This window comes from Acanthaster planci, linkage group LG08 (assembly GCF_054643075.1).
Source record: "Acanthaster planci isolate LZ-2023a linkage group LG08, COTS_SCS, whole genome shotgun sequence".
Lineage (NCBI taxonomy): Eukaryota > Metazoa > Echinodermata > Asteroidea > Valvatida > Acanthasteridae > Acanthaster > Acanthaster planci.
This window is the reverse complement of record NC_141784.1, coordinates 17211403-17230388: the sequence shown is the minus strand read 5'-3', so window position 1 is coordinate 17230388 and position 18986 is coordinate 17211403. Positions and strand designations below refer to the sequence as shown.

The 18986-nt window shown below is 40.7% G+C and overlaps 1 protein-coding gene across 5 annotated transcripts in view; it reads left to right on the top strand.

The window, feature by feature from the left end:
* LOC147798440 (uncharacterized) overlaps nucleotides 1-18986 on the top strand; it is a 43466-nt gene extending 24480 nt beyond the window's left edge. For 4 of the 5 annotated variants that reach the window (XM_087140247.1, XM_087140249.1, XM_087140248.1 and 1 more), the window contains exons 2-4: nucleotides 3254-3443; nucleotides 12169-12303; nucleotides 16085-18986. In XM_087140247.1, the coding sequence (XP_086996373.1) occupies nucleotides 3413-3443; nucleotides 12169-12303; nucleotides 16085-16230 (312 nt within the window). In that variant the 5' untranslated portion in view covers nucleotides 3254-3412 and the 3' untranslated portion in view covers nucleotides 16231-18986. The remainder of the gene's footprint in view (nucleotides 1-3253; nucleotides 3444-12168; nucleotides 12304-16084) is intronic. The other variant, XM_087140250.1, reaches the window with a different exon arrangement.

Below are 18986 nucleotides of genomic sequence, written 5' to 3'. Positions count from 1 at the left end.
TTAGCAGGAACAACCGACTGATCTTTATCGGCCGTCTGAGCACCACTTTCTCCCGCACCATCTGCCGCTGATAATCATTTTCGTCCCCCTTCATCGGTCGGTCACGTCAACCTGCGGAGGGAAGGTGAACCTTGAGGATTGCCAAGGCGATCGCTAAGGCGCTGGGGTTGTGGTTTACTCTGAAACTAAAGTGATATACATCTATTCGATCGTTGTGATGCTGGGTCGGGGAATTGCAGAATGGAATCCGTCGCGTGGGATTATGACGCCATACCGAAATATATTCTATGGTAGATTTTGATAGGAACTTCATGTTTTGTTTCAGATTTTACCTAAATGTATGGAGCAGAGACAAACAAGGAGATTGGTTCAGTTTTTACATTGATTTTTGTCAAATCACGACCAATTCAGGATGAATATTCTATATTCGGACACTGGACTTGTGATCATTAATTGTTGGATCACTAAAAATAGCAGTTCCATTGTAATCTCCAACATCTCTCTCTCTCTATCTCTCTCTCTCTCCAAGCAACCACAGTTCTTTCCCAAAAAGCCCATCGCAAATGTATTCAACTTTAACACAAAACTAGTCTCAAGGAACATGCGTGAACTTTTCTTGCTCAGCAGCATCATAAAATTCGTTGTAAAAATTATCGCAAGCTTCTATCATAGTGCCTAAGGATTTGTTGGACAAACGATGTTATCATGCAAACTATTTCTAATTTTTAAGTTGTCGTGTAGAGATTGTATGCGCTAGTGGAAATGGCCCTTGGAGCATTTTCGGTCCTGTTCGCTTTGATATGACGACTGATACGACGATGTCTGATGGACTGTGCTATGCAAAATTATTACTGTCCTGGGAATGACGTAATGCAGTCAGTGGCGTTCAAAACAAACAGCCGCATTACATGTATCAAGTTGTAAGACAAGTACTTCTTTACGAGTTTGATTGATTTCATTCATTACTGCTTCAAAGGTGGATCACATGAGGAACATCCTACGTGTATAGTGTCATATACGCGCAGTGAGAGTACGAGAGACTAATTCTGTGGATTGCGTAAACTCTATATTATATCCAACACGACTTCAGTAGGATGGCAGTGTTCGTTAAATATATGCTCTGTACGTAAGCCCTTCACCGCGCGCCGTAATTACGAGCGCGTATTTCCCCCTCCCCTTAGTATTTGTGCTGTCATCACTGTGTTGACTCTTAACGACACTTGGTCACTCTGTGGTTTCCAAGTAGGTTCCTTTACGGCCATCCCGCTTTCATCTTGAATCGCCCACAATGACGTATGGTCGGGTCACTGGGTTGTCTTCAATTGCAATGTTGGTAGTCGAGTACTTTTTCCGAGTACCAACTATATGTACTGCTGAGTACCTACAACGCCAACTACAATTCAAGTCTGAGTACACGTTCAGACCTTCCGAGCACGAGTACTTCATAAGAGTACGAGTAACTTCGGCGAGTACGAGTGCAAGTATGAGTACTTGTCCTTTCAAGTACGAGTGTGAGTTCCAGTACTTGTATTGCCGAATACGAGTAAAAGTACAAGTCCAAATACATCGTACTTGAAACCAAAAGGTATGAGCTTATTACTATGATAAACACTATCTTCCTATGAATTGCCTTTGTAAGCATTTTTCAACAAATTGATGTTTGTTTAATCCACAACAAGCCTAGCTGTCTCAAATGAAGTTTCTAAGGAAATGCTACACAGCTGACAAACAGACATGAAGTTCGGATTACCCGGTAAAACTAATCTACTTCGCACAGTACATTATAGGTCCCGAGCGTCCAAGTATTTGGAGCCCTTGGATCCATCAGATTTAAACTGAAAAAACAAAAACATTCAAGCATCAAAAGGCTGAGAAAATATTTTTTTATCTTAACTATCGACAAAACTTCTTACAATTCTCATGCGGGCGCTGTGATTTAATTCCATTTCCACAAAATATTAATGCTCCTTGAGTTCAAACTGAACAGCATTCGATACACACAGAAGCAACATTTTGTCTCGAACAACTCTGGAAAGCGCACATTCTTCAGAAGCCGACAAGCAAAGAACACATGAATGGCATACATGTACATGTTCACGTCCCATTGCCAAAGCGGACATCTAATTGGAGTGCGCATGCTCAGTATCGTTTGGTATCCGACTGTGCCATTTTCCCACAAGCACGCGACGTACAGCGAACCATATTATAAAACAACAGGAACAAAACGCTGGCAGTGTTTTCAAAAGCATGAAGTACCTGGTTATTTACAAAAGACGGGAAAAGGAAAAACACAATTAATCAATAGTTTGACGGGCATTTTAAGTGAAATTACATGTATTAATAGAAATAATAATAAAGTGGATTTACAATACATTTTACTGGAGCTGAGAACGAGAAAGCACCATTTTACCTCTTCATCCTTTCTTGGGAATTTTATATCAAAATCTGTATTTCATGGATTGAATTAAACGTCATTGGAACAAGCAAGTGCGCAAAAATATTTTCACATAGGCCTACATTTCATGTGTAATGTCACAAGAAAGGGGTTCCTCAAAAACGTTGATGTTTTCCTGTACGTAAAAACGTAATGGGGCAACCGTCTTGGTTTTATGCTCGATTCTGGTTATCGAATACTTGATGTTTAATCGATTACTCTTTCCCACTGTGCTATACAGGACGTTAATTTCGAAAAATCAGTTGGATGTCGATAATTAACACTATTTTGTTATAGAATTGCGACATGTTCCCATTTTTTGTTGAGAAACGTTACCACCTATGGGGGGTAATAAGGATTCCTTTGTTGAAAAACACACAAGCTGGATAGAAAATTTCAAAAAATATTAAATTTTTTGTTGATACTACGACTTTGGATGTTAGGCTAATCAAGCGTTTATTTGTTTAGCGTTATTTTGTCTACACCACGCGCGGAGGATGTCGATTGTCGATTTCTCCACAATCATTTGAAAGTGTCAATAAAAGAGAAGAAGACCATGGTAAGTCACGGTATTTAATTTTTATCGACTACCGCTATTCGAGAACGAATACCTGATGATCGAGTACATTTTCAACATGTCGAGTTCAGGTACGTTGCTGGCCGAGTACGAGTACTGTAGGTTCAAGTACGGGTACTTTGACATTCGAGTACAAGTACGCGTAAGAGTACTCTAAAAACGGTGTTTGAGTAGTACTCGAGTACGAGTACCGAGTATGAGTACTTCAACACTGTGTCTTTGTTTTCTTCTCGTTGCCACAGTTATCCAGTGCTGGAACATCTTTATCATCGACTCGCAGATAGAAACTGTTGCCAAGTGAAAAGTGGGCAAGATACGAACGACAAAAACTACTAAGGCAGACACCAAAAAGGGGTTACTGAAGCAGCTTGATTGAGACCCGTCGGTGAGACTTGGAAGTCATGGCTGTGGTGCCTGGAAAGACGACTCGCGGTGAGTTGCTTCAAGAGTTAGCCTTTGTAGCATTAAGGGGTAAGATAATGAGAGATCACAGTGTGTACTTTCGAAAGGGTGTTCTATGCCTACACAATCATGAAAGTGATCGAGTCGGAAGCTTAATCATCATGGACGACGACTGTCAAGATGCTCATGAATGTTGAACAGATTTGACACTGTTCCAGCACTCAAAGCAAGAGAGCTGGAAGGTTGTTGTGATTTGCGAATGAAATAACTCGATACTTAAGGTTTTTTCTGCAAATTTTTGTTATTCTTTGATTTTCTTTAAGAGGCATCTACGGTAACGCGTTAAATGGTTGAGCCATTGCAAGACAGGTGTCAGTTGGTAGAAACAGAACAGGCTCAGGAATTAAATAGAAATTTCGTAATGACAGAACAGTCATGACAGAACAGTCAAAGAATTACTCGTACTGCTTATATCAAGAAATGTGCATTAAATTGCACTGACACTAAATTTCATGAGTAAGCTGTAAAGACGAAAGAAACCTAAGTAAAACCGGGAAAATCACGACAACGGGAAATTGGACCGAGACAAAAACAGAATCATACAACTGATGAATATTCATGGATGCAATGGTAAGAATAATTCCATGACGTAACAGATTAATATTCTTTTCCACGAAACAAAGCCGAGTGGAATAAGACACTCAGTGTTTCTGTGTGTGAAGAGCTGCGACTGCTTGTACTGCGCGTGCGCTAAGTGAAGCGATTTAATTCATGGGTATAAGCCATGGTTGCGTCATGAATTATATCAAATACTTTATGTCATATGATCTACAATTCACTGTCAGCTCACGGGATTTATTATAAATATTTATTATAAATTATTCCTAATGATTTTCAGAGCAAAATCACATGATTATTAGTTGCACTGTCGTTTTAAAAGGGTAAAGATTAATCCTCCTCTAAACCAGTACATCTGGATCATTCAAAGACATCTGAAAAATCTCTTTCCGTGCCCACTGTATACGTGTCGTTGTGAAGCCCGCGGTAATCTTGTGCAAGACCAGGAGGCCCAGCGGCACACACACACTTGGGCATCAAGAATTTATAAGGCGGCACTTGCATCTCCAGCGTCGCCGCACAGCACTGATCTGTGCCTTGGCCAAAGCGCACGTCAGCCGCCTGTGCGTGCTAAGCTTCACCAACTGTGTAAGATTAGAGGGCCCTACTTCATGTTGAAAATGTTAAGTTCAGAATATTGGATTTGGTTGTTCAATTAATTAAGGGGATTTCGTTCCAGAATATTCTAAGACGCCAACACGCCTTAGCAATTTGGTATGTCATACAGCCACAAGTAAACTAAGTGAGAATTCGAGATTGACATTGCGCGTTTGGAATCCGGGGGCGTGACGTAAATTTGAAGGCAATTAATGTGGGCGTTATCAGTGAACTTTTATTACGGAGATTCGTGAAGGTCTTCATTCATCCATTTTTCACGGCATAACGTTAATATAATTATTGGTCGACGGTGTGAGGGCGGCACGCAATCAAAATATAGATCGGTGTCTTAAATTGCTTGAAGCTGCACATCTGATCATTTTGTATTGTGATTTTAGCGCAACATTTTTCGTAACGAACGAAATAACATGTCGAGAGCCCGTACACGACTTGTCTTGTTGTTACTGCGCTGCTCAATTCGTCTCGGAGGTGAAAAGAGGAGACTATGGGAACACACCGAAACATAAGCACTACGCTTGTCAATTTTAGTGCCGAACATCCGAACGAAGAGAGTCTACGTGTTTGAATGGGCGTCCTTGTTGAAATTTTGACACCATTTCCTCATTAATTTCTTTAGTATACTTTTCCCTCTAATACGATTCGCGTGCTTGACGGTGACACTTCAAAATGTTCGCTACAAGCTTACGTTGAGGTTTGTATTTCCTTGGTTTCCGATAACAATGACAACAAAAAGAATCTGAAACTCCTCATGCCAAGATGGAGGCCCAGCATATGTCATCGACCGCCAGAAAAAGTCAAGGTCGCGCAACTGCAATAAAAAAGGGAATCGTACTGCATTCTGAGACGAGGCTTACAATGTGAGATGCCACTAAAAAGGGCAGATATTCCAACACGCCTGTTTTACAGCTTCATGGTCACAGCCGCCAGGGTAGGGATTAACTGTGTTCGGCAAGCACGCTGCACCCCCCCTAACCTTACAAAAGCGCTACCTTGGACCAAAATAGTCCGCCACAATGAATGATGCTATATCACCAAGCTTGTAGCGCTTAAACCGTCATTTTTCGTTTCTTATTCTGTGAGCAGAAGTTAAAACCCCATCTTGTTTTTTTTTCTATGTAAACTAGAGGCCTTCAATTAAGTTGACTACTGCATTGTATAGGGCTTTTACCCTCAGACGTATTACGTCTGACCTTCGATGGAAATCTCGTTCCCTCGATTCAACACTGACAACATCATCGTCAGGTATGGTTTCACGCGATACCTCAGGACCGTTTGTTATTGTTGGTTATACCTGCCCCAAGTGGCACATATCCAGAATGGTATTTATCGAAAAGAAGGATTGTGCTGCCTGTCGATGTGTGGAAAACAATCTTGGTCTATGTTCAGTCTGCACCTTGCTGCAACCAGCATTTAGTGTTTGCAGTTTTTGAAATAGTTCTGTAATGTAACATTCTAGATTTTACAACTGTGATGTCTTTTAGAGGGCAAATCCGTATTCAGCGATATGCAGTGATATGCCATTTTTCCACGGGTTTACCACGGGCCTACTTCTAATAACAACTGGTTCTCGGCAATATTCTTGCTACGCAGGAACGCTCCTCAACGGTGAATTTGGCACCCTTCCTTGGGTACGTGGGACGCCAAGGCGGGTCAGGGCTTACTCATTTAGTTCCATCACACCTATCACTCGTTAAGTATAGTATTCAGCTTCCAATGGCGATCAAATGACTTCCTGAATGTTGAAGGCTACGCAAATCAGTATCGATTCTTCGTTATCACAAAGACCAGTAAAAAGAGTAGCTGGTAATAGAAGCCACGTACTATGATACTCTCGTCTGAATACCCGTAGAAACCCATATTAAATTGCGTCGGGTTTCTTAAAGCTTCATTTTTCAAGAGCCTTCTCTTCCCCTCGCATTTTCATATCTTTCCATTTCGACCTTGCTTGTTTGGAAAAAATACTGCGTATTTATTACACGTTTCGGTTCATTGAACTAAAACTACACAAGGGCGTTTCGCATTGGTTGTATTGACATTGTAGAAAATTACAATCTACAAGAAGAAGATCGGGCGCTTCCTTAATGAAATCATGACGCTAATGTTTATTATTATCATTTTAGTTCAAATCATTTTAGTTCAAATCATTTTAGTTCAAATCATTTTAGTTCAAACGATTGAAGTGGAACTCTGTAAAGCAAACCTATGTTCCACATGCTGTTCGCCGAGTTCCACTGATCCCTAGCAAAGTTTGAAGCGAGGTGTTTCGTGTCGACGTTCCATTATGCAGCTCCTATGGAGGCGCAGTGAACCAAAAACAAGGCGGATCGATTCTCTCTAAACACAAATCTCACCACAACCTCGAATTGCTTGTTTCATTTGAGGTAAGTCTCTCTACTGACATTGACGATTGATATCTTTACCGGTTAAATAGTGGAATGACTAATCAGTAGACGCGGTAATTTATTCGGGCGGTTAATAAGGTCGCTGATACTGAGTTTTCCAGTAAACATTTTCGAGTTGCTGCATTGCGATTGCTCTGTGTAACCTAGGAGTTCCGTCTCCAGAACCAACCAAGCAGGTATTTTAAATGATATCCGAATCCACCTCTGTAAAGCCACTGAATTGTTTTCAACAAAAGATCCTCATGGCCTCCCCATTATACGCATATTGAATTTCCCGTAACTGATATGGCGTCGATTCACACAGGATAAAAACGCGACCCTGCACCAAAACCACTGTTACGCACAGAACTGGCCCATTTCCCTAACAACCACAAGAAAGGGGGTTGCATAAAAGGTAAAAATCAGACCCTTCTGATGGAAATTGGCCATGGCTGTAATGGAGCCATTCTTGTTGGGAGGTTTGTCGTTAAAGTGATTCATGAGGTTGTAAATTTGGCATCTGAGCGACCGCAAAGATCCAGATCTTAAATTACAAGTCGTACATTCCCGGAATGCATAAATATTGACTGAGTCACGCTTCCTTCACCTACCTCTAGTATGCTAAGGGGTAAAATCATAAGAACGGATATGTTTCAGTTGGGTTCTTAGTAATAATTTGTTTGTTGGCTGGTTGGTTATTTTCAAAGTATTTTGAACTGCAATCTGTTGAGGAGTTGGTACACCAGTAGCAATGATAACGGTATTTGAAGAAGCATTCTTATGGCACAAACAAATATTTCGCTTAAATGTAGAAGTCAAATTTTAAATTAATTGTTGTGTGGCTATGACTGCCCAAAAAAGGTTGACTTAGCAGATCTTTTAACTAAACTGAAACAAAGGTGCGCGACCTGTAGAAACTGCTTACGTCCAATCCTCCGGTTCCTTAAAAGTAAACTCAGTGGTGTAACTGCGGGAGGCACCAGGAGCGTGTTCCTTTCTACAACTAAATATGTATTCCCAACCCCTTGAGATTTTGAAATGTGTACAATCTGTATACAAGCTACACCCCTTGAAAAAAATGTGTGTACTTCCCTCCAAGTGCCCCACCGATGAGTTTTCAGTCTCACCTTCATACAAATAAAGTTTTTGTCTCGTCTGTATATAAATTGGACGAGCAGGTCAAACTCTCAGGAATAACTATAGGAAAGCTTGACAATTACGGAATAATGTCGGATGCTTTGTAAGAAGGACAGGATTGGTCATTACAAACTTTATTCAAAATTTAAGGCAATACGTTAAGCCCTCAGAATGACATTTTTTTTCGCATAAAATCGAAACTTATGGTGACTTTAAGTTGTATGTTCGCAGGCTAAGTATACGAGACTCGCAGCACGTTGGTAAATCTTAACAAAAACACCGTGCTGTCAACTTGTTCACCTAAACTGACAACGGAATTGAGGGTATCGCTGGAGTACAGTAGACACGTGCTTTTAAACCCCCCTGTCCTGACAGAAAAGACGGGCCTAGCATGGGGCGGCCTCCGCACGGTGTTCGGCCCGCCAAATGGTTGGAAGCTACCTGCGCAGGTGGGTAGCCCGTGCTGTGTAATCACGGCTTTGTTGATTTGTGAAGTCCGCTGCAGGCATGTCAATTTGCTCTCCAACGCAGTTCCCATGGCTGATTATGAGTTCCAAAAGAGTTGGATTAAAAAAGGGCCCTCAGGCTACCTGCGTCAATCATTCACGTGTTGACTTTAAGAGTTCCGGGTTGTTTACATAGCCTTGTGCGATTTATTTTTCCTCCAAACTTCACTTTTTAACACTTGTTTATAGGTAAACAAAAAGGCACCTGCTTATATCAAAAGATAGTAACAGTGTCGCAACTTCTTTAATACTATCACCACTTTCTTTGTCTCAAATCTCCAGCTATTTCCAGTAAACTGACAGAAGGCAAATTAACGTTTCACTCACAATCACAATATTCCTGACTTGCCCACCTTGAGCAGAAGCATCCCCTCATTGGTTGAAAAGAGTCCTGTAAGTCGGGAATGTTCAATTGGTTGACCGCGACGCGTGCATTTTCTAGTGTTGGTGACCCAGCGAAGTTCAGTTCCGACCAAAGGAGCCACCTTTGCTACTAAAATAGCGCCCTCTCCTGGTCCAGCTCGAGGCCTATAATGTTGGTACTTCTCTGTAACTTCTTCCTACTCGCTGTTGTTTTGCGACATTTATGCAATTAGAAAAACACTCGATTAAATTTCCATTTTAATTTCAAACTGTTTAGAAACAGTCTATTTGTGCATTTTTGAAACAAAATTGCAAAATACAATCCAGGAAATTGCACATCTCTGTTTCAGCTGACCTTTGTAACAATTGTTTTAAAAGTTTTTTCCGCCTTTTTAGTCTTATGGTCAGGTGAATTTCAACATCCATGAGGAAAACTGTGATGACATTCGAGGAAGAAAACCTCAATGTTGCCTATATTTATACATAAATATCTGCTGAACATTTTGATCATTTACTGTTCTGGGTTTCCTTCTCCTTGGTGATTCATTGTTGTGCAAGTTTATGGCAATAAACAACGAGCAACCTTTTGTCAGAAATGTTTTCAATTAGCAAAATTTAATCTGGGCTCACAGTTTAAACATTGAAACATATTAACTGAACAATATCTTGCATAAATGACATCACAAGGTTTTTTTCGGAGAAAAAAAGAATCGCCTGGATTCTTTAATGATACTAACATTATCCAGTCTGTGAAACATGTCGACCGTGCAAAATAGGAAAAGATCATTATGTCTGTTGTAAGTAAATTTGGATCGCAATAAATGGACAAAAATTAAGAGTTAAAAACAAACTCTCTGACTCAGAATTTTACACATATACAGTGATATCTTTTTATTTAATCCCCAAGAAGTAGCTTTCATGCTAAATTCTGTCCAATTTTTGAATGCATAGAAAACGGCAATTGTGATTTTTTACGTGATTAACCACACCACAGTAATTTACCTGGGTCTTCGCATTAAAAGAACAGCAAAAGGGGAAATGACTTGTACGAATAAGTTAGTTTTTCCGGCCACAGAAATTTGACAAGACGGGAAAGAATTGGCACGAATCCCCAAAGTACCATATTCCATCAACTTGAAAGATGCCTCCTTAAACTAATTAAGAGCATTCAGTTGGGCCCCATTTTAACTATTTTAATGGCGTGTTGGTATGAACCAACACCTTTGGGGCAGTAGAATGCCCGTGTCTACGTAAAAAAAATGGTTTTAAGCTATCATTTCACTACACTGGAATCTTAAATTTAACTGAACGGTGTTGCAATGAGAAACCATGGTGATATCCTTGAAACTCATGCTAGATAATTTGCGATAATTTGTGTTCTTCGGGTAGAGAGGCTTAACACTTCATTAGGAACTATGCTTAAAAATAAATGTAGGCCTACATGTACATGTAAATGAATTCAAAATGATGAGACACATTAGAGTGTTCTTATAATGAATGCCATGCTCTTTTTTACCATGCCAGGTTTTTCGTTTTGTTTGGTTTTACAAAGGCCTGGCTGAAAACACTCTTCCACTTGCCGCGTCCTGCAAAATGCTTGGTCGCCGAAGCAATCAAACAGCGTTCGATTAGAAATCTTTCTCAGAATCTAATTCGTGTGGCTTGTTCCCTAAACTCCACCAGATATGGCTACAAAGTCATCGTAGATAGCATAACGTCAAAATCGCATTATAAAGTACGTATTCATACTGCTATCTCCAACCCATGAACGGCGATGACAAGTGCAACGCCACGGATCTGCAGAGTAGAAAATGAAACGACGGTAGGCCGAGAGAATTTTGAAATCGACCGTGCTGGCTATTTTGGTGCGTTATATTGATCATGCGGAAAGTGATAATGCGGACTCTAGTGGCAAGCACAACGCTTCATTACGTACAGCGAGCTGTGCACATTACTGGTCTTATTGGTCGCCTTTACTTTCAAGAAGACTCTTGAAAGAACTTAAATACTGCCAAACGCGCTCGGCAGTTAGCTTCTAATACTAGGCCAAGGTATGATCTGCCAAAGGTGCGCTGTAACATGTCGTTGGTGACTTTCTAGCTGCGCGAACCCTTGCTTGGATGTTCTGAAACCATTCGCGTAGACGTGATATATTGGTTCACCGGAAATGTTGTAATAAATCAATAACTTTTAAAATGTCCTTCCTTTTTTGGAAATAAGTTTTGATAACTAAAACCACAGCACGTAGCGTTATTCATTTTTAGTTAACTTACACAAATATGAACCGCAGGTGCACAATAAAATTGGAAAGATTGAAAAGCAAATAAATCATCAACTGTTCACATTCGTATCAGGTAAAGAGCGCCTCTATTCAGGCGTTAGGCTGTTTCCCTTTCGTAATAATGTTGACGGCAAGTGCCGACCTTAAAAGTCGAGTGTGACGAAATACCTGCCCGCTTCTATTTTAAGGAGCGTTGCCCACTCGTCTTTAGTTTTTAACAGCATAATTAAAGTTGTGCAAAAGTGGAGATCAATTTGCAAAATGATAAAAAGAAATATGCAAGAACTTTTTTTCGTAATTCACGTTAAGGAATCTTCGAAGAAAAATTTTTTCTCTAGGCTGAACATTCGCGAAAATAATATTATTATAATAATTATCCAAAGGGGTTTGAAAAATTTTGGCCGGTTTCAGAAATGTTCAGAATAGGGCAGAACTCTTACCCTTTCTGTCACATGACCGTAGCGGCTACCATACCGTATAAAACCTTTCAAAATGGTCGCTATACTTAGTCCGGGGAACCAGACTACATACCTGTCCAAGGCGGAATTGTGGCGGTCGTGACACAATTATTTTGTTGCTCGGCTGTTCGGATCTTGCTTAGTGCGTTGGGCTATGGCCCTTACTTCTATTTAGGGTTGTGACGTCATCAGAAATTTTGTTTTAAAATGGGACCTTACCATTTTCGCATCTTTGCCCATACTCAGCTGTTCCAAACATTTTGAGCCAAAACCTAAGATATAAGTATAAACATGTGCATTTGCATCCCGAGCTCGCAGTCGTGTGATTCTTATTAGTGTCATCAGTGCAATGATCCTAACTACACTGTAATTCCCATGCTGTAATTTCCATAGGGCTGGTTTGGCTGTTGCTTTTCCTGGTGATTTCAGCAGTGTGCCTACAGTCGTGTCACGCAGCTAGGAGATGCTCGGTAAAGGGTTGCATGGTTCACTTCGGCAAAAGAATAGCCCCGTTCTCGGAGGAAGACGGTAAGTCATGTACCAAATAAGTTGTGTGGGTTTTCTTCCCCATACACTTTGTGTTGTTTTCAAATTTTGGCATCATTCAAGGCCTCGACGTCAGACTTCAGCTGCAAGAATTTGGACTTCCGTGCCATGTGTCAGTGCATTCCAGAACCACCAGTTTTTATCACAGGAACCAAATATAGGACATTTTATTTTGATCCAGTGATGAACGTGAGATCAGTGCGTGAGCCGAAGCCAGGATTTTGAATGTGCCAATAAAAGCAACAATATAGTCAAAACACAGCACATTCGTCCCTCTTTCAAGCTGAACCTCAAAGTAGCATGTACCGCCAGAATATTTTATAACCTGTTACCGTTGCGCTTGTTGACCACTGTACCATTTCTGGCAAAATAAACCGTTTCCAATGACAAGACACAGTGCACAGTCCGAGGGCACGAGGCACGGGGGCACGCATTGTTTACACTGTATAACCGAGAGAACGGAGATAAGCAGTCAGCGTTGCATCCTCTCTGTCAGTTTATTTAGAGAGCACTCGAGCAGCGGTTTGTCTCTGGGAAAATAGCACCTTGTATGTAGGATCTGAATATGAACTGGTCAAATGGCAGTTGATAGGGAGTGGGCATAGAAGTAATGAACAGTCTCGTAAAAAGGACGCACCTATGGGGACTTCCGTTCGAAAACACCACCGGGATTACCGTAAGGATACCAAAGGCACAGAAGACTGGCTTCTAGGAATTAATAATTAGGGGATAGGACTCCCGCTGGCGTTATGTAGTCCACAGCGACATGTGATGCTTGAGTTTTTTTCTACGCTGCGTTTTGCTATATCTGGCACTGTAATGTCAAGTTAATATATCCACTTCGATATACTCACTTATTTGCTGTCAATTTCAAAAGACATCTGTAACTTTTAAGGCGTTGTTCTTCAAAATGGCTTCATTAAAAAAGTCACAGCGCCATTAAATTAAACGATGAGAAAGAGGAAGAATTTTTTTCATGTGTTGAACTGGAAGTTATTATTTAGGCGTACAAGTAAACAAAATACCTGGAAGAAAGTTCCTGCTGCTCTGGATAAGGAACAACAAAAATAGTCAGATCCAGGTCCACTTAAAAGATATAACCTGTTTGTTTCAAATGGGGTGCAACGGCTATTGTCCAAAGAGCAAATGTGTCCTGAGGCACTTCACAGGTGTTCTGAGGATGGAGTTTCGCGTCCGCCATTGCCCGGAGCGGCTCGAAGGCATTATTTTAGAACCAGCAACTTACTTCCCACGTTGTGTCTGGCGGGCATATGTCAGTATCAATAACTGAAGGCAATTACTCCACCTGTAATTTCTAAGGGCCTTTATGAAGCTTTGAATTGACAGAAACCTAGCGTGTTACTCAAATAGGCCTGGTGATGAAAAGGCAAAAAAATGGCTTTTAATGCCAATGACAGGCTCTACTGTCTATCGCGATGAAATGTCAGGCATTGGCTTTTGATCCAGACAGCCGAGGCACGGGCCCGGAACTGATCTTTGTTTAATTTTTTTCCGTCACAATTTAAGAAAATGCTTTACAAAATATCCACGACATGCAGGTCAACATGCACGTAGCTGTAAAATGTGATCGTCGGGTTCTTATTCGTTCACCCTCCTACCCTGTTTGTTCACAAAAATTGGGGATTTCGTTCCCTAAAGAAAAATCGAAATGTCATCTTAAGATTGTTTCGTATTCATCACCTTTAAAAAGGCTAAGAAGGGGGATGTGTACGTTAATATGCATCCCTCATAGTTACACCTTCATCATTAAAAGACAAGAAATGAATGTACGAGCAAAGTACAATAAAAGTAAAAAATCAACACGCTGTTTTAGACAAACACTATCTGTTAATTTAACAATTTACTTTTCAAAACCGAAAAGCTGAACCGCGACTTTAAACAGATATTTTGGAAGGAGAACGCTCTCTTAGCGTATATGCTCTCGTATCACTGAGCAAGCCATTTAGGTCGTGCTCAAGCAGCCTGTTCTTGACACGGGTTTCTTGTTCTCCCGCTCGAACTGCGGAAACATGTTCTCAGAACTGGATCACACACCACCTCGTCGTCAGTGTTTTACTGGAACGCACGAAAAAACTTCCTGAGATTTTGATTTTTAGAACAGCAGCAAAAAATGGCTTGCAAATGGCTTACAAAGCCGGAGCCAAGGGGAAGTTTTGCAAAACTGAAATTAATAATTTTCCATGACACAGAACTTAATTTTCCTGTATATATAAAAATAATTGAGTCCAGTTATCGAAACATTAACCCCAAAGAACTTACAAGGGCGCCGTCGTGTTACTTGCCACTAACTACCAGGGTTGTACATTCCCCGCGTTCGAGCGGCCGACCCACGTACAAAAAATCGAGCTGTTCGTGACCAATCTCAGCCTTAATGGCAGTTCTTACCGAGCAAGGCGACAGAAAGCTAAAACTGCCTCTTCTTGTGTCGCCAATTGGGATTTTGACGTCACTCGTGCTTGAATTAATAAGTACTTTCAGTCGTCCAATTAATCACACCTGAGCGACTTCACATTAAAAATAATACATAATAACGAAGAGTACAGCGAACCTTCAAACCTTTGTGTGTATACCTATCCCAGTTTTTTTGTTTGTGTGTGTGGGGGTGTGTGAACAATATTACATTGTGTTCTGAAGATCACACCTGTAAGTAAACTCGTGCCAAAACCCACCACCAGAAGGAAACAATTAAACAAACTGCTTCTTTGTCCAGATCGGACAAGTTGCCAGGCCTTTTCGACATGTAACGTGCAATCAAAGTTTGAGGCTCGCAGTTTGCAGTGCCATCATTTAACAAACAGTTCAATACCAAGCCTATCCAGCACTTCATTAGAAGTCAGATCCGGGAGACTAACTTCCACATACCAGTTCTCACAATGTTGAATGTGACAGTAGTGAACAAGCTCAAATTTTATCTTATCAGACGACATAGTATTTTAAAACTAGCAAAGCACGTGAAGACGTTTGCGGCATTTCGAAGTTTGATTGTTACCCTTTGCGCTTAGGCAAAAACAAGATAGGCAATGTACCTTGAAACCTTTCGCTTTTTAGACATTTTACACATAAACTCTTGCCGTGCAAAAATAAGAGAATGGGGATGACCAGTTAAGTAGTGAATCAATTGGCGGCGCTACTGGCTCGCGCCACCCAGAGCTGTATATAAAGAGAATAGCGCTAGAGAGTGTAATGTTGAGAATGCTTCTTACAGTGACAGAAGAAAAGTTCCATTTCACGAGGTGAAGCCGAGTGCAATGGAACATTTTATGTGTCACCGAATGAAACTATACTTACCGTTACACAAATGCGAAGGAATCATTCTCTGTTTTATACAATACCTGAAAAATCTTCGATAGTCATCATTTCCTCTTCTGTTTGGAGAACAAAATGGTCCTCGCAAATTATCGTCCGCCATTTCGCGAAACATTATTCGTTTCCAAAGCGCGGCCTCTGCATTGTTGGACTGGTTCCCGCCTCTACCTTATTTTCCTCTTACTTACTGGGAGTGAAATATATGAAAGGGGGCAGTCAGGTGATATGAAGTTTAATAGAACAAATAATTCAACGACATGTAATCAACCATCCACCAATCAGGTGACGAGGATTTATGGAGGCATTGTATAATCTCCAGTGTAATGGAGATCATTTAACGCCTGTGGAGCCACCACAGTTGTGGCCCTGCGTCTTCCAAGATTAGTCTACTGACAACTTTTTATTTCTATAAGAAACTTTTGGTCTCTCGTTTCAGAAGAGCCTGGGACGGAATACATTAAGGCACAGGACTACCAGGAACAACAAAGGCAAAAGAACCTGCAAATTCTCCGCTTGGTGGACAGACTCCTCTCGGGATCTATGACGTCGAGGAATTTTCCTCTAGACGACGAGACGGAATGACTGGACGTTGCTAGGATACCAAGTCATCACCATAAATAGTCATGATTATTGAGGAGGCCAATCGGTTTGGTTCTGTGTTTCGTTCAATGTAAACCTAACTTCTTTATAAGCTCTCTCGCAACGGCCAACTTGCTTTTGGATTTTCGTTTGACCCTTAAATAGCGAATGGCAAATTATTAAACCTTTTTTTCTCTCGCCCAAAAACTATTCTACTGGCGATTACGGAGGTTATCTCCGTGAGTCTATCCCAACGAATCCTGCATTGTTTTCATACAGTGGTTATATTGTTGAGTGACAGCGAATTGTTGCTGGATAAATTCAAAAGATTCTTTGATTGCTAATGTCACGGTCAGACTTTTCAGTTGTGCTCACTTGTCCGGGCAGATTCAGCAGATAATTGATCACGTGACGGTCACATGCTCATGTATCCGAGATGCTAACTTCTCTTCATGCCGGGCTATTATTTTTTTAGTTCTTACTCGCATTATCATATAGATTTGGGGCTTGGCTCAGAACAACAGAGCCCTTTGATCCCTTGGGGGAAGTCCCGTTAGGGCAGCGGTCTCCAGAGAGATAAAATATGATGGCGCGGTTGTTCTTCCTCTTGTCAAAAGCGAGTCTGTCAAGGCTGTCGTTGCTAAGTTCAAGGAAAAGACCGCACACTCAGCACGACTCGCACAATTTTGTCGCGTGCGCCGCAGAAATCCTGGATTCAACCGGTACCCTTTAACGTCCACGTGATTTCAAGTATACACCAGTACAACCCTAATGAACTTACAAAGTGAAGTTCTCAAGAAAGTACACCACTCAGCAATTCCCTCTCGGAGAAGCCAGCACAGCGTATGAGACCGTGACACCAACAACAATGGCATATTCCCTATTTCCTGTCCGATACTGCGGCAAGTCTGGTATTCCAAGCTTTTCACAGGGCGAAGCCGAATAGGGAAGAGCAATATAAACTACCCTTAACAAAGCACCAAGTCAGGGACCAGATCAAGATGGCTGCTTTGTCAGGTTTTGGTTTTACCCTGCTGATTCCGTAGACATTGTCGATGAGATATACATTGTAATTTGTTCATTTACCCCTTGTCTCTTTAGACAAAACATGTATTAAATGAAAGCTCATCTACCGAACAGAATATGAATTTGTCGAAACATGCCTGATCGTTTTCATTATTAACAGTTATGTTGTGTTTACATAAGAATGCTTACTTTTTAATTTCCATATCACAAATTAATAAGCAGTTTTTCGGGAAAGCACTTTATATGTGTGGTAAATAAGTCTACATTTCATGATTATTTGCAAAGAGCTTGACGTGGACCAGTTTAACTTGACTTCAAGAGACCAGAAGATTTCAGCATAAACATTAGAAGTTCCTGACGAGACCAAGCAGTAACTAAACAAAAATACAAGCGTAAAAGACGTTCCGCGTTTTTGCCAGTGGTGCATTAGGATGGTTGTTTTCTTTTTGGATCCAGTAATGTTGACTTAAGATCTAAGAGGAAATAATGCCACGCGATGTCTGAATGGAATTTCACATATATACGCATTCCCTTCAACTTGTAAATGTGGATTAACTTGTATTTTTAGAGTCTATTTTGTTTGGGAGCTTTGTCATAAAGGAACAACGAGTTCTGTATGATAGCACAGGAAATCGGTCCATAAAGCTCTGAGCTTTCGGAGATCTATTAGACGTTGTGCTGAGGTTGAAAACGTAGTCATGGTCGGGTTTAGATGTATTGCTCTTTGAACTGTATAATAAGAATACTGGGTGCAACGTTTCGGTCGCTGAACCCCGGCTGTCTTCAATGGGACACTAGTCAGCGGGAGTTGCTGGATACCATTGTGTTACAAAAATTAATTAATTATTGACTTATCCAAGTAAGTTGGACTGTTGAAATAGTTCTACAGACATGCTCATTGTAGAGACCGAGTTCTATTTTTGGACCATTGCCAGTACTATACATGGATTAACGTAGATCATGAGGTTGACATGGAGTACGAAGGATTCAACAAAAGAGCAGTTGCATTCTTCGAACAAAAAAAAAGGCTAGGTTGTGATACGTATACGAAATTTCCCTTTTAAACTTGCTATAGGTGGTAAGCTTAGATTAACAACAGAGTGTGTTAATTCTCAGATTTCTCGATTTTCTTCTCGTGATTTTATGCTCTGTAAATTGCAAACTGTTCACACCCACCTTCTAAAGCATAGCAACTGAAAAAAAGAAACTTTCCCATGATTACGTTTGAAATTTCTGAAACTTTTTTTTTAATTCAGGCAGTTATTGATGCATCCTAAGATTGTGTTTCACGGAAACAATATTGCCCTTTTCCCCCCAAAGGGTGTAATTATTGAATAAGGGTAAAAACTAGACTTAGGTGTTTTATTGAAAAGTCAACGAGACACAAATACTGTGTTGGCACCACACTTGCGCATCCGTCGCACGCGCTCCTGAATATGGCAAATGATTACATCGGAAAAGCATTCTATGCAGGAATGCCAACTGCATGCAAGCGTAGTGCTAATACAGTCATAACTTGGATTAGGTCGACGGATTAGTAATCTATACGGAAAACAAAGGCAGAATCTTCGCTGGTCACCAGTCAATAATTTCAGATTTTGCCCTTAAGTTTACTTGTTAAGATTCACAAGGCACGTTTCTGCACATTAGATAAGTCATTTTTGGCAATGTAAGCTTCAGCAAATGATGCATTATTTGTGAATAAATCACACAATAGGCAATTGCCAAACTAA